The sequence below is a fragment of the Adiantum capillus-veneris genome, chromosome 26 (assembly GCF_014529385.1).
Source record: "Adiantum capillus-veneris isolate H3 chromosome 26, ASM1452938v2, whole genome shotgun sequence".
NCBI lineage: Eukaryota > Viridiplantae > Streptophyta > Polypodiopsida > Polypodiales > Pteridaceae > Adiantum > Adiantum capillus-veneris.
In genome coordinates, this window is record NC_140956.1 from 120,979,210 (window position 1) to 120,996,366 (window position 17,157).

The 17,157-nt window shown below is 40.1% G+C and overlaps 1 protein-coding gene across 2 annotated transcripts in view; it reads left to right on the forward strand.

The window, feature by feature from the left end:
- Positions 1 to 1,077, forward strand: part of LOC147424091 (leucine-rich repeat-containing protein ODA7-like) — a 35,503-nt gene extending 34,426 nt beyond the window's left edge. For both annotated transcript variants that reach the window (XM_086501191.1, XM_086501188.1), the window contains one exon: positions 547 to 1,077. In XM_086501191.1, coding sequence (XP_086357317.1) covers positions 547 to 755 — 209 coding nt within the window. In that variant the 3' untranslated portion in view covers positions 756 to 1,077. The remainder of the gene's footprint in view (positions 1 to 546) is intronic.
- Positions 1,078 to 17,157: the final 16,080 nt, after the last annotated feature.

A 17,157-nucleotide genomic window follows, 5' to 3' on the forward strand; every position in this document is an offset into this window, starting at 1 on the left:
TTGTTTATGTAATTCTGGAGATTGTTTATTCTTGCTATTTGTTTATGTAATTTCAACTGTTTCAGAAAACCAGTATGTCTAGGCTTCGCTAATTCCTTGAAACGTTGTGTTTCACCACGAAACGTTTAAGTCTAATGATAGAGCACAGTGAATCGTGGGACCAAAATGTGCATGTATGGATTTTGAAGGGTCCTAAAACCTCAAACTATGGTAACTTGTTGTTAGCGAATGGCATGTGTTTCACTTGATCAACGAGATGTCCCAAGGCTCGAAATGTTTCAGCTAGCCTTGAAACTTTTTGCCTGTCCAGACCTGCCAAAAGGCGTTTCATGGTGACGGAGAGAATAGGCGAATTGCATGTGCTAAGGTGTTTGAAAAACACATGATGATGCCTATGTTTTTTATGAAATCAATGTCCTTTAGAAAAGATTCTGTGTGAAGTTTTCATGAGTAGTGATCTCAGTAGCAGCCACTTGTATGAAGTGTTTGCTGATACCAACATGATTGGAAGCTAATCTAGACACTAAGAATGCTTTCAAAGTGCAGCCTTTGAGGACATGCTTGCCAAGGCGAAGGCTGAAAGTGAAGCAGCTCAGTTGCACACAAGCGAAGTTGAACAAGCCAATGACTCGCGTGTACTTGAAAGTTTAACAGAAGAGATGGATGCAACCGAAATCAAAGAGCCAAAAGATATACGCGACAATGACATTGACATGGTTGAGAGTCTTACAAATCTCCCTGATGAAGTACAATAAAGTGGAGGCTTTCAAGCGTTATTTTACCAAAGTTAAGCCTCCACAAATGTTTGGTTGGCATATCTATGAAAGGATCAGAGCTCAGCCATGTTGAGACGAGGTTTTTTCTGTCTTTCATTATGTAAATCAGGATGGAAGTTTTTGGGACTTGAGTGGGACGCATCACCGGCAAATCTCAAGGTGTAATGGGCCTGACAAAGGTTTCACCGGTGGTGATGATGTGGAGATATGCATGTGCATCTCTCTCTCTCTCTCTCTCTCTCTCTCTTCTCTTCTTCTTCTTCTTCTCTCGTTGGATAGAGCTTTGAAGTCTCTTGGGATTGTTCCTACGACGTTAAAACATTTCTTTCTTACGTGTGTGAGAATAAGAAGAGGAAACTGGAATAACCTTTCTATCACCCAAAAGTGGTAGAGTTGTTATCCTAGTTTCCTTCGGAGTATCAGGTCTTGGGTTCAAAACTTGTCAGATAGATCGTTAAGGTCTCTTGGGGTTGGTTGTATGACGTTAAAAACTTTTCTCAAGTCTTCTCCTCTCTCTCTCTCTCTCTCTCTCTCTCTCTCTCTCTCTCTCTCTCTCTCTTTCACACACACACACACACACACACGGGCAAAATTGCTATATCCCAAATAGATTTTGAGGTTGCCTTGAAAAAACGGGCAAATTATAACAAGTTTTAGTGTAGTTACTGACAAATGCTACTGCAAATTTTGACCTAAAAAATGGAATATTTTAAGCTCTGCCCTACCCACTGTATTCCTACTGAGGGTGTGCATAAAAGATACAAAGAGATTCAAAGTGCCTCCACTTGAACAAATTGGTTAGGTGAACAAAGGGAGTTCCAAACAATCAAGGGGGAAATTATATTGTGAGAGAAAATAGGGTTCTAAACAACCAAAATTTCCTAGATCAATGCATGTACACCAAAAAAAAAAAAGTGTTCCCAGACAAGCAACACCCCTATGCAATCAGTAACATGTCACACCTCAAAGCATTAAAGCTTCTCATGTTTTTTGTAGAATCAAATGTCCATTGTTTTCACTTGTTTTGCATAGCTTTTCCCCCTACAACTATGATCAAAGTATGTGTCTTGTAGTGTTTCTTGGATCTAAGATTCTTTTTGACATGATGACCCCTGCCCAAAAACGATGTAGACAAATAAGGGTGTGTGAGAGAGGTCTTACCAATTTATTGGCAGAGGGTGATCGCCTTTTGCAAGAGGATAAAATGATGGAGGAATTCATTGTCATATAGAAAGAGGTATCAGGGATAATTTGGGTGGATTGGAAACACAACCGAATGATGAACCTACACTTTCAAAAATTTGAGAGAACTTGTGAGAAAGAACCCCATAATCAACAAATAGTTGAGCGACCATTTATAGAACTCATCGAGCTGTGGCATTTGAAAGAAAGTAATTCTTCTTAGATTGTTTAGCTCCCTTGTTGATGATCCCCAATAAAGCACCTCTTGAACAAAAATAACTCTCCAACGGGTTTCTCCTTTTGGCTCGAAGGAAATTAGTAGTAGCCCTCTTGATCTTCTCTTCACAAGGTCCCAATGGCAAATCTTCCTCTAACACTAGTTTGGTACCAAAACAGGACACTTCAGTGTCCTTTTTTAACAAATTTAAATTAAATACTACTTGCATTAGACGGTGTATTTAAAAAAACCCTCTTGATATGCTTAAATATGTTAGCCAGAGGGTCTTTTTTAAAATATAACCTTTCAATTTAGAATCTACCATGATCAAGAACTATACTCGTTAAGTTGATCCTTGTAAGATTGCGATTGATGCTTGGAAGAAATCGATTTTATAATCTCAAGAAAAATTGAAGCGACCTTTTACGCGACTTTCACAATTGTGCTATAGATAATTGAAAGTTTCATGTGCAAAAAAGTCACTTTAGAGTATATAAAATAATGAAAATTTCTATGTGTTTGATATGGCCATTTGATGTATTTGTGAATTTTAGAAAGTGATACATTGCTTACGCTTTCCATTGAGGAATGAAGGTGGCAAGTAGAAGGGCTTTGGTATGCAGCAATTATTGGATCATCTTAAATATTCACAACTACGTAAGAGAAAACTTTGATATTTTCATTGTTGAGATGCAAGCATTCAAAACCTCAAATAATATCAAACTTTCCTCATAGATCAACTAAACGTATCAAAGTATGTGGTACATACACAATTGAGGCACTTAAAACCTTGGTTTCAATGTTATTATGGAGAACTCAAGTTTTTTAAGAGTTTTTGCACAATAAAAAATTCAAGGTAGAGTTTAAGCAACAAGATTTAACTGAGTTAGGGAGCCAAAAAATACGTAGTTTCTTGGTTTCAACATATAAAGTCATTTATAGTTGTCAAACTGCACTAAAATACACCCAATTCCATTGAAAGACCAAAATTATGCTCTTATCCAGCATGTGCTAGCTAGTTTTGATTGGTGAATAGCGTAAGTAGTCAATTTTCTACCTATTGTTTTTATTCAACCTTCGATCAACCTATCTTAAAGTCTAAAGAACTTTCCTAAATTCTTATGATACATGTTGTGTTGTGATCCTAAATGAGATGAGATCTCAAAATTATAGATAAATGTGTATGAATTCAGCCAAGATATACAAGGGAGACTCTTTGTTCAACCTATCTTAAAGTCTAATGACTTGTGTTGTGATCCTAAATGAGATGCGATCTCAAAATTATAGATAAACGTGTCTAAATTCAGCCAAGATATACAAGGGTGACTTTGCGGGGGATAATTATTTAAAGTGCTATCTTATTTATAAGTGTTTCATCTTGGATTTGTTCTTGCATGTACCATGGAGGGTGAGACATGAAATCCATCAAGAATTTGATTCACAAGAAATATACATTGTGCAATAGCTTGGACAAGCAATGATGCCAACAAGTTGAGTAAGAGGGATATATTGATGATCCTTTTTAGTATGATACTTAAGTGGGCCCATCCAATTCAAGAGAGGAGAGAAAAGCATGGGGAAGAGTCTCAACATGTGGAGAAATGAAATAGTCCATTCTACACTTAAATTGATAAGTCTAGTATCTCCTACATTATTTTGCCAAATCCTTGTCTCTTATAGTTCAAAAAAAGTTTGCATTTTAATCCAATATAAAAAACAAGAAAAAGGGTCCATAGATTGCTTAAGCACAATAAAAACAACATACATTGCATAACCCTAAGGTAAAGGCTGCAAAAATAAAGATATTAAGTTTAAAGTAGACCTTGGCTGCCATATGATTGATTAGTAGGAAGCACACGAGGACACATAACATTATAGAAGATTAAATATAGCAGGCTAGCATTGCAGTGTACATTGTTACACCTAACCTAAACATGTTGTCACAAATTATTGGAGGTTTTAGCATAAGCCAAGTACCAAGCAAAAGACCAGAGCATGAGGAGAATTGACAATGCCACTGAACCCAAGAGCAAGGCTAATAGATAGGCCGTGGAAGGTGATGAAGGAAGGGCTAATGTTACCATATACATGTGGTAGTGATGTGTGTGAACACACTTAGGACCGCTTGGGCATCTTTTCCCTCACTAGGAGGTTTTTTTCCTCCTGCATTGTATATACTCCCATCACTCCAGGGATATCTATCTTTCCATTGCACACTAAGTAATACACTTTGTTGTGTGCCTTGAGCTTCCTTCATCTTCTCCAAGCTGTGTGTGTTTCCCTGCAACCCTAATCCCAACATTTGGTATCATAGCAGGTTGTGTCCTCTCGGGCTTAGTCGCAAGAAGCTCCAACACACGCCTGCTCACTTTCTCCAATTTCTGTGAGCTTTGGCGAGCTTTTTGTTTCCAATACAGACAGTACTGCGCATGCTATTTTGTCATTTTGTGCAGAATTTTTCTCAGTGCCGTTTTTTGCATAACAGGTCCGTTGCAGTCTTCTACGGTTTTTGCTATATAGCACGTGTTGTTCCGGCTTTGTTTCTCCTCTTTTTAGGTAATTTTCACATGAGGTACATCATTTATCATAGCTGACAACAACACAGATATGTTCAAGATGTTTGTTGATGAGGATAGATTGGATGGGGACAAATACCCTATGTGAGCTTATATGATGCAACATGTTCTAGTCTCAAAGGGCGCTTGGAACATTGTGCAGGGCATTGATGTACGTCTTGATTCTGAGGATGTAGGCGATGTTGAGGATATTGCAAGTTTTGGTGGCAGGGTTGTTGCTGCTAGAGCTGTTTTGCCTACGGATGAGCAAGTTGGTTGGGTTGTAAAAGATGCACATGCGCACGCATTGATTGCGTTGTCTATGAAGCACACTAATAATCCTCACATTCATTCAACAAAATTTGCAAAACAGCCTTGGTATATTGTGGCTGGTTTTTATGCAAGTCACAATGACGTAAAAATTGCATTGTTGCGTAAAGAGCTAGAGTTAAAGATTATGCATGAGGAAGATGATATGGAAACTTTCCTTGCTGGTGTCAAGTATATAAATGAGCAACTTATTTTTGTAGGCGAAGTCATTTCTGACAGTTTCCTTGTGCGGACTGTTCTTGATGCTTTGCCAGATTCTTACCAGACTTTGTAAGTACTTGGAGACTCATGACCCAAGGAAATCCAGAAGTTGTCAAATTTGATGCATTATACACATTGCAGTTGCAAGAGTCACTTTCCAAAAAAACAGGACTAGACATTGTGCATTTGAACATGCCTTTATTGCTCCTCAAAGAAAAGGTGGTAACAACAAATGTAGCCACTTCTCATGATTTTTCCATGAGTGGTATCACGTGTTCCTAATGCTTTTATTGGAAGATGCATTGCCATTATTGCAAAGCTAATGATCACTTGATTAAGTAGTGTCCTAAGTTGAAGGCAAAAGAGGCTAAGAAGAAAGAGGCTGGTTCCACTACAAATGCAACTATTGTTGAGTCTTCTGTGAAAGGAGATTGTGATGCTGATATTGATGTTGATGGAGAATGGGCTTTTAGTGCAGAGTGCACTTATGATCCTTTACTCCATGATGCATGTTTGTCAGTTATTGCAGATTCACATGTGTGGTATGTTGACAGTGGTGTTACAAAGCACATTACCTCACAATGTGATTTGCTACCTCCCTTGAGTCTGTCCCTAATGGGAATTCAGTCATTTGTGCCAACAATGCCTCTTATCCGGTCCAGGGAGTTGGAAAGATTTTTCTTACTGCTGCAAATGGCAGCTCTTTCACACTTGTTGATGCATTGTATGTACCTGGGATCAAGAAGAAACTTCTGTCTGTATATGCTAGACTTGGTCTTGTAGTTAAATTTGTGGCTGACAGGTATACAATACATGATCTCAGTTTTGGTGATGAAATTGTTGTATTTGGCATTTTATGTCGTTGGATATATAAGCTCACTTTGTAGGACAAGTGTGGGCAAAATTTTACAAATGCTGTTGTGGATTCAAGGGCTATTTCAGTGCAAAACTTTGGCCCACACATTTTGGGTATCTGAATTTTGTCAGTTTGCTGTGTTTGTAGAAATTTGATACGGTTGCTTCTCTGTCGGCTCTTGAAGCACCTGTCAAACATGTTTGTGAAGGCTGTATTTTGGGTAAGATGGAGCGTTTGAACCTTCCAAAGGATGGTTCAGTTAGGGCCACATGCAGGTTGCAGCTTGTGCATAGTGATGTTTGTGGGCCCATGCAAACTCCATCCTTAGGCAATTACCTTTGCTTCATGACTTTCATTAATGTGTTGGAATTAGGATTGCAGAGAAACGCACACAGCTTGGAGAAGACGAAGGAAGCTCAAGGCACACAATGGAGAGTGTATTACTTAGTGTGCAATGGAAAGATAGATAGCCCTAGAGTGATGGGCGTATATATAATGCTCGGGGAAAAAAGCCTCCTAAAGAGGGAAAAAATGCCCCAGCGGTCCTAGTGTGTTCACACACATCACTACCACATGTATATGGTAACAAATCCCCCCTGGAGTGATGCGGTGAACGAGAGCTGGCACATGAGTAAGGGAAGTGCCATGCCCTAAGGACATGATCAGTCCACAAAGGGGAGTAAGCCCAAAGCTTTGTGGAAAGCTTCAAGCTTCTCACGAGACAATGCCTTTGTGAAAAGATCTGCAAGGTTGTCCTGTGTTGGCACATAAGCCAAGCTGATCTCTTCTGTTGAGAGCCTCTCCCTGACATAGTGGTAATGCACCTCAATGTGCTTTGAGCAAGCATGAAAAACTGGGTTCCTCGCAACTGCCAATGCGCTTTGACTGTTAGTGTGGATAGTGTTGGCAGTGTCCTGTCCAACACCCAAATCAGCCATAAGGCGTCTGAGCCATACACACTCAACCGTAGCTGTGAAGACTGCCCTGTACTCAGCCTCACAACTCGAAGTGGCCACAGTAGGTTGCTTCTTGCTCAACCATGATATACATGAACTGCCAAGCATGAAACAAAAACCACTTGTGGACACTCGCGTGTCAAAACAACCAGCCCAATCTGAGTCCAAAAAAGCATGTAAGTCTCGCGGCAATGATCCCCCGTTGGGATAAAACAATCCAAGGTGTAAAGTGCCACTAAGGTAGCGAAAAATCCTCTTGACAGCCTGCCAATGCTTAGACCCTGGGCTATGCATAAATCTGCTGACCTGTGAGACTGCAAACTGAATATCCGGCCTCGTGTTGCATACATAAATGAGGCAACCAACAGCAGTTTGATAAAGAGTGACATCAGCAGGATCGCCAGCATCATGTAGACTCAATTTCAAACCTGTTTCCATGGGAGTGGCAATAGGTTTGCAATCCTCAAGTCCAAACTTACATAGCAATGTCTTTATGTAACTTTTTTGACACAAGGCAATACCACCATCACACTGCTTAAAGTGTATACCCAAGTAATGATGCAACAACCCCAAATCTTTCATCTTGAAAGTAGCATTCAAGTCAGCCTTAAATTCAGCAATATGTCTCTTATTTGGTCCAATGTTCCAAACGCCCTTTGACACAAGAACATGTTGCATCATATAAGCCCACATAGGGAAGTTGTCCCCATTTAACATGTCCTCAACAACAAACATCTTGAACACATCTGTGTTGTTGTTGTCAGCCATGGTAAATGCTGCACCTGATGTGAAAACTGCCCAAAAATAGGAGAAACTGAGCGGGAACAATACGTGCTATATAGCACAAACCGTAGAAGACTATAAGGCACCTGTTATGCAGAAAACGGCATTGTCAGAAATTTTGCACAAAATGACGAAATAGCCTGTGCAGTACTGCCTGTAGTGGAAACGGAGGCCGAAATGAGCCCAAATCAAAAATCTGAGCAGACCAAGCTCTATGAGCACTCCCAAAATATTTGTCGACCTGCGAACGCTCGCCAAAGCTCACTGAAATCGAAGAAAGTTTGCAGGCGTGTACTGGAGCAGCTGGCGACTAAGCTCGGGAGGACGCAACCTGCTCTGATACCAATTGTTGGAATTAGGGTTGCAGAGAAACGCACACAGCTTGGAGAAGACGAAGGAAGCTCAAGGCACACAATGGAGAGTGTATTACTCAGTGTGCAATGGAAAGATAGATAGCCGTAGAGTGATGGGCGTATATATAATGCTCGGGGGAGAGAATCTCCTAAAGAGGGAAAAAATGCCCCGGCGGTCCTAGTGTGTTCACACACATCACTACCACATGTATATGGTAACATAATGATTACTCCACGCATGCATGGGTGTATCCTCTTTAAGTGAAGTCAAAAGTGTTTATGTGCTTCAAACAATTTCTGGCTATGACTGAAAATGTCTTGAAATGTATTATGGGCACCCTCCGTTCAGATCGAGGGGGGAGTATATGTCTCATGAATTTAATGCATTTTTGGCTAGTCATGGGATAAAGCACAAAGGTATAGTTCCGTATACGCCTCAGCAAAATGGTGTTGCTGGGAGGAAAACAAGTCACTTACAAAAATGGCACAATGTATGGTTAAAAGTCAAGCTTTGCGCATTCGTTTTGGCTTGAGGCCATCATGTGTGCCACTTATGTACTAAACAGGTGTCCTACGAATGCTTTGCAGTCTATGACTCTTTAGAAGCATGGCATGATAGAAAGCCTTCTATCAAGCACATGCGTGTTTTTGGTTGTTTGGCATATGCTTTGGTGCCACAAACACAACGCAAAAAATTGGATGATAAGGCTGTCAAATGTATCTTTGTTGGTTATAGTAATGAAACCAAAGGTTATAGGTTGTATCATCCACAAACAAAGTGTATCTTGGTCTCACGAGATGTTGTGTTTGTAGAAGATTTTGTCTGGCCCTTGCTGTCATGTACTAGAGACAGTAATGTAAGCTCACATGACGTTTATGACACTTTGTGGCCACTTTTCAATGATGGAAGTTCGAAGGTAAATTCCAATGAGGCAAATGTACAGCTTATGGGGGTTTCTGAAAATGTTACAGATCAACCTATTACTAATGCAAATGTACATGATGTATTTGATGAGGAAAGGGTTGAGAATGAGTAGGCTAGAGGTATGCCTAAATGGCGGATGCATACTTTGCACGACAATAAATTGGATGCACCTTTGTCTAGTTGTACTCGTTCAAGTTCTCGCCATGCATCTTATGCGCCACATTGTTATGCTCTTTGGCTGTGTCTAGTTTATGTGATGCTGAGAAAGCTTTGTCTTTTGATGCATCACAGAATTCCAAAAATTGAATGGCTGCCATGCAATCATAATGACACATGGACTTTATGCCATTTTCCTCCTCGCAAAAAGGCCATTGGTACGAAGTGCGTTTACAAGTTGAAACGCAAGCCGGATGGTGAAATAGATCGCTATAAGGCTCGACTTGTTGCAAAGGGTTATGTACATAAAAAATGCATAGATTATGAAGAGACTTTTGCTCCCACTTGTCGTATGACTATTGTGCGTTTTCTATGTGCCTTGGAAACTCATTTTTGGTTGGTATGTACATCAGGTAGACAATGTTACTTCTTTCTTGAATGGTGACATATTTGAGGAAGTTTATGTAACGCACCCTCATGATTTTGTCATTAAAGAGCATGAAGATAAAGTGTGAAAATGTAAGAAAACTTTGTATGGGTTGAAGCAATCTCCTTGTGCTTGGTATAAGAAGGATGGCACTCATTTGGTTAAACGAGTCTTTTGTAACAGTCCAACAGAAAGCACATTGTATGTAAAGTGTGAGGGTGATGTACCTCTGATTGTGGATCTCTACGTGGATGATTTGCTGATCACTGGACCAAATGAGAGACATATTGCTGAATTTAAGGCTGATTTTCATGCTACTTTCAAGATGAAAGATTTGGGGTTGTTGCATCATTACTTGGGTATACAGTTTTAATATTGTGATGGTGGTATTGCCTTGTGTCAGACAAGTTACATAGAGACATTGCTATGTAAGTTTGGACTTGAATATTGCAAACCAGTGCCACTCTCATGGAAACAAGTTTGAAATTGAGTCTTCCTAATGCTAGTGATCCTGCCAATGTCACTGCTGTTGGTTGCCTTATTTATGTATGCACATGAGGCCGGATATTCAATTTACAGTCTCAATGGTCAACAAATTTATGCATAGCCCAAGGTCTAAGCATTGGCAGGTTGCCAAGAGGATTTTTGGCTACTTGAGTGGCACTTTACATCTTGGCTTGTTTTATCCCAAGGAGAGATCATTGCCGCCAGATTTACATGCTTTTTCGGACTCAAATTGGCCTAGTTGTTTTGACACGTGGGTGTCCACGAGTGGTTTTTGTTTCATGCTCGACAATTCATGCATATCATGTTTGAGCAAGATGCAACCTACTGTGGACACTTCCAGTTGTGAGGCTGAGTACAAGGTAGTCTTCACAGCTATGATTGAGTGTGTATGGCTCAAACCCCTTATGGCTGATTTGGGTGTTAGACTAGACACTGCCAACACTATCTACACTGAGAGTCAGAGTGCATTGGCAGTTGCGAGGAACCCAATTTTTCATGCTTGCACAACGCACATTGAGGTGCATTACAACTATGTCAGGGAGAGGCTCTCAGCATGAGAGATCAACTATGTCAGGGAGAGGCTCTCAGCAGGAGAGATCAACTTGGTTTATGTGCCAACACGAGACAACCTTGCAGATCTTTTCACAAAGGCATTGTCTCGTGAGAAGTTTGAAGCTTTCTGCAAAGCTTTGGGCTTACTCCCCCTTTGGACTAATCATGTCCTCGGGGCATGGCACTTCCCTATACTCTATCTGCTAGTTCTCGTTCGCCGCATCACTTCGAGGGAGGATTTGTTACCATATACATGTCGTAGTGATGTGTGTGAACACACTTAGGACCGCCATCGAGGCAGTTTTTTTCCTCGTGTGTTGTATATACGCCCATCACTCTAGGGCTATCTATCTTTCCATTGCAATCTGTGTGTGTTTCCCTGCAATCCTAATTCCAACAGTTAAGAGATCCCCCCCCAATGGACCCTTTAGAGGGGCTTCTACTTGGAGGGCCCCTCTACCTAAGATGTCACCATAATTGAGTAGCTAAGACTTACTGTCCAAATTTAGGTGAAGTAGGCACCTTGTGGATGCCATATGTAGATGGCCACCAAGACTTGCTAGATCCAAAATTTTGTGAAATTGGGCATTGTGTGTCTGCTGAATTGGCAACATGTAACCTTGGAAAATTTTAGTAGTTGTCCGGCTTTGAAATAGCGGTCAATGGAGCATTATATAACCAGTCTTCACTTACTATATACCTACTTACCCCCCCCCCGGAACCTCACATGGCCATGGCCATATTGCCCTTCTTATTTTGATACTATACAAATAGTGACATTTGGTCACTTTCACACACACCCACACTCACACCCACAGAGGGTTCTACTGACATTTTAATATTAAGAAAGGATCAGCAAGAACTCTCCCCTTGTTTGAATTTATGCCTAGCACATTGTGGAAAGTCATTAAGTCTTATGTCAATTGTGTTTAGCTTCAATACAAGCTAAATAAGTGAACTTACATTTGACAACATGGTATTTGTGAATAGATAAAAATTTTAAGTGGAGAAAGAGATTGGGGGAATAACAATAACTTTTGCTTATAGAGAAGGAGTGTAGAAACTCATGGATTAAGGTTGGCAATCGATTGTGCTTCTAAGACTCAAGAAAGATGGTAGTGACACACAGTAAGCTGACAAAGATACATAACATATTTTTCCATTGGTGAAAGAAACAAACAAAACATTGATTCCTAGAGCGAGGAGTGCTATACACATTTGTGGAAAAATAGGAATAGATTGGTTTGGAAGTGTAGAATTTTAGTGGTAAAAAGACCGATGAAACCAAACCTGTTCTAAGAAAATGTATAGTAATCTTTGGGGATTTGACTTGGCCAATGGTTTGTCAAGATAGAATGGATGACATTGTATTGTTTGACTAACTACTATGGACACTTAGTTCATGTATCTTCAACACCAACTCATAGGTAGACACATGCCACTAAATCTAAAAGCCTTGAGATTGCGATCAAGAATTTGAAAGAAGTTTACAAAGGAAACGAATGTTAAAAGGATTCTTCAAAGGGAGAAGCTCTAAGACTAACTCAAAAGTTAGAAGAGTTTTCACCTTATGGTTTTCTCTCATTATGGGTTCCGCAATGCTTTCGAGGACATAAGATTCCTTTAGGAAGATCTCATCTTGAGATAACACTTAATGTTTCAATACCCTAAGTCATTTAAGTATCATAATCCAAGGGTTATGATAGATTTCAAAGAATCAACCAAAATGAAAACATCATTCTTGCTCTAATTCAGGGTTTTGAAAAGCATTTATAGCACTTAAGTGGGTCATGCAGTTGAGGTTGATTGTGAATTATGGCGAAAGCATAGTGAAGAACAAGGAACGATTCTTTGTACATACATTATGCATGCCAAGAATCCTAGATCAAACTCTCAACCTCCTCATACCCCTCTACATAGAGTATCGTACTTGTTATCATAATGCAAAGAATAAAGCATTCAAGATGTAGAAATAAAAATTGGATAGGTCTTTATGTTTGAGAAAAGGGCAAGGACTCCTATTTGAATTGAGAGCTAGATATGTGGATATGAGTAAAATTTTGATGATCCGAATGAATTGATATGAGTTTTGGCTACTATCAAATATAACAATAAAGGTGTAGCAAGAAAGCGTGTTTGATGGGTGCTCCTTAGTGCAATATGCATGGAACCTCACTCCAACAAAATGAAAAAACTATAGATCAATGGAACAAAGCAAACTCAAAAGACACAACAACAGACTCAATACTCAATGGAACTCGACTAACTCATGAACCCGATACAAACTCTGGCTGGTAGCACATTGAACTCCAAGCCCAGGCAACAAGTACAATGGGGGTGTTGAGGCTCCACTATGTAGGGAGAGTGTAGATGTGCGGTGCTAGACACAAGACACAAGACTCTAGATTCATAGAAAGTATGATGCATACAATGAACATAACCAACATACAACCATAAGAGCAACCAACAGCTAGCAAAATATCCCTGATAGTCTAGGTACATCTATCTTCAAACTATGTTGGTGGTGAACTGGCCACTGTGCCCATTAGACCACCACACATGTCTCTACCATGTGTCACTGTCCAGGCAAGAGTCCACCCAATGTGAACCAAAGACCAAGTGTAATTGCATGTCGAATGCAAGTGCCAATGTAGCCCTACTAGAGGTCCTATGTGAAAGTAGCACATCACTGATTTGCTAGTGTACGTCATCGCAACTATGCTACAATTGACTTCTTCTTTTTTCTTCTGCTAATATGCAACAGTGCCAAGAGAATTTCTTTTTGTTTTTGAAGTCAACTGTTCAGGTTTCTCATCCACTTCTAGAGGGCTGACATGGATGTTGATGACTCGGGGCAACATGGGGGCTGCAAAGCATTGGGAGCTCGACTGAGTGGACTACACTTGTGCTCTAATTCTTTTTTTTTCTTGACTACAGTGATGTGTACAGTATTTGATGAAACCCATAGGGCAAAGTATGTATCAGGCAAATATAGACCATCACAATGTGGAAAAGTAGTGGGGACGTCATGTCTTCCTTTTGGCTCTTTGGCATCTCTAACTAGAAAATAATATTTGAAAACTACCAAAAGTGCTTTGTTCCTCTAGTAGTGGGGGTGATCATGCTAAAACGAATCTTAGCATGCCTAGATTATAGCTTCTTTAGAGAGATGAGAGTATGTATATGTAGCTAGCTTTAAAAATGGAATGCTTGTTAGTCCTAGTGCATTATCAATTCATGTTGCAGTAAGAGTATTGCCTTGTAACTTTGGAAAGACATTTAGAATCTCATGGGCCATATCTACAGGAACATCATCTGGTAGGCTAGCATCCACCATTTTCGTTAAACCCATTTTTTTTACAGTTGATCACGTCGCGAAGAGATGGACTAGGTGGTTGCAAGTGAAAATTTAGGGAGAACTTCATTTGGATTTTGGTTTTTGTAGACCTGCTAATCTCATGGGACAATAACTGAGTATTTCTCTTGCTTTTTCCTTTGGCAGCTTCTTTGTTGGTGCTAGAGTTTCTTGTTCTTGAACTGGAATCCAAATTTAAATCCTCTCCAATTTGCTAATGGATTCTATTAATGTAATGGAAGTAAACGTTGTTTTTATTCATTATTATCTTCACACACACACACACACATACATACATACATACATACATATATATATATATATATATATATATATATATATATATATATATATATATGATATGGTTTCCCCATAACACTTTGCCATGGGGCCCTATACAATAAGCTTAATGCAATGGTCCACAACCGCCTACAAAAAGCGTAATCCAATGGTCCACAGTTGCTGTCGAAGTCTATTAAGGCCTTATGTAGGCCAAAAAACACCAATGAGCACTTCTCTATTAATGGGGATCTACGAGCCTAGATCTTTAATGCCTCTAAACCATTCAATGCGTTGAGGAGGAAAACCATAGGGTTACAAGGGACTTGAGCTCACGAACTCCCACCTTTGAGGCTCTTGCTTCATCATAATACTAGTGCAACTAACCATTGGATATTGACAAGTTGCACCTACATAATGTTTATTTTTGGCTCTCCTTGCGTTGTAGTTCACATAGAATTCACACCAACAATTGGCAAAATTTGCATCAAGCTCACACGTAATTCTATAAGATAAATTGACAGCAAAGTAGGATCGTGTAGTAAACGAAAGTGTAGAAACATTTCAAATTAGACAATGGAGAGAATCACAAATTTTGAATTTCAACTTGATACAGTGTGATGGCATTGTCCATCCATGCACTCTCAATGGAGACATAGACAACTCAAGCTAATAACACATAAAAGTAGCAGGGGTTGGATATCCACCACACAGGATGCCTTTGTCCCATGGAAATGACCTCTATTTATAGTGTTACACAAGGGTAGTAGGTTAGTGTATGCACCATGGCATTTTGGACGTCATTGATTGTGCATCGCCCATGACCATCGACCACCAGCACCTATACATACTATGGCACCAAAGGGTGTACTCCCTCCTAGATTTTGGGCCGACGAGCACATGCAGATGTGTGATTGTTTTTAGAATTAGCTCAATACCATTGATGATCACAATGACAATCATTTCTGCATTTAATCCAAAATTCCTCTAAAGATATGTGCTTCTCCTCTTAATGGGAGCCTCACAAATATGCAACATACAACAAAGTGAGATACGTGTTGAGAGGCAAGCATTGAGTATATACCTAAACTGACACACAAAGTTCACACTCAAGCACATCCAGTTCAAAATTAAATTGATAGTCAAGAGTGTTGCCACTTACACATGGGGCCTATTATCAACCCTGCATCCCCTCCAAAAGAGAAGTGTCCTTTATTGACAAGAAACACAAATAAACAGACTTGTGCCACAGGGGATCCATGACCCAAGATCATTATATTAAAAAGAGGGGTATTAGGGAGGGGCTTGAACCCAATATCTGACCCCTTATCTCCTTGCTTTCACATCATCCTAGCTCATGAGTTTTAGTGTACTATAGTTCACACAACACACATGCATGAGTGCACACAAATATCACATTGTAGTCCACACAAATATCACATTGTAGTCCACACAAAAGCTCACAATTATGTACTCACTATTATATTTTTCAGTCAAGATATTTTCTAACGCTCGCCAAAAGAGAGCCCCTAGATAAGATTTTAAAGCCCTGAACCATCACCACTAGGCTCCTATCTATCAAAGCTCAAAAAACAAACGATGGCTTGATCGTTGGTCCCCATTTTGAGAGAAGGTGGATAGTTTGATTAAACAACATGGGCGACTCTACTGGCTAAAAGTTAGCATTGCAATGTGCAATGCAAAGTTTGATTATACAACATGGGTGACTCTACTCACCAAAACTTTGCATGGAAATTATGCAAGTACAACAATTGTGAACTCCCCAAGTGCAACTCTTTAAAATCACTTCTGAGTTGAAGTGTGGGGCGAGAGAATCTCAATGTCTCCTTGAAAACTTTGAGAATGTCCAAAAGCATTTTCTTACAAACTTTCTCCAGTTAAGACACAAACACCATATCTACTCCTACTTCTTGAGTCCAGATCTCTTCCAATTGAGGTTACGAGCATGGAAAGGGTTGTGGAGTACATGATAAAGATGCATCAAAACCTCTCACATCAACTTCCTACAATTGCATGGGAACCAAACAAAAAATTTCAAAAGACGCATAAAAGCAAGATCTTGAGCACGGGATGGATGCAAGACATAAAGAAGTGGTTTGGGAGATGGGATGCATTACACTTGCTACATGATGCTTCAATTGACTCCCAAGTGAATGAAGCTTTTCTACAATGCCAATGTATTACGGCTTGGGAGAAATCCGGTGGGTCACGCTTTATACATTACACCACCCATATTGCCCCCAACTACAAAACCATGTTCTTCGCTGAAAGAGGAAATCGTACCCATGCTACATGCTTGAGCCTATCCCCTTGTTGGAGATACGCACTATCGCAGCCATTCAACTTAGCTCCCATTCCCTTCAATGCGAGACAGGGTGTTGGGGCATTGAAGAAGAGTCAAATCGACTGTGCACATTATGCTCAATGCAAGTTCGAGAGTCCGAGTACCACACACTGCTAGAGTACTCAACTTTTGGTCACATCCGAACTTTCTTCTCTCACATTTTTAGCCATGACTTAGACCTACACACTTTCCTCTCCCAACCACAATGTGGGCTCTCCATTGCGACTCTCATCACCACAATTTTGGAGCATCAAGAGTCACTCATCAACCATACACATACTATATCACATGTAACTTTGGCAGTTTCATATTTGACCTCCGAGGACAATAATGAAATCTCTCTCTCTCCCCCCCCGCCCCCCCCCCCCCCCCCACACATATT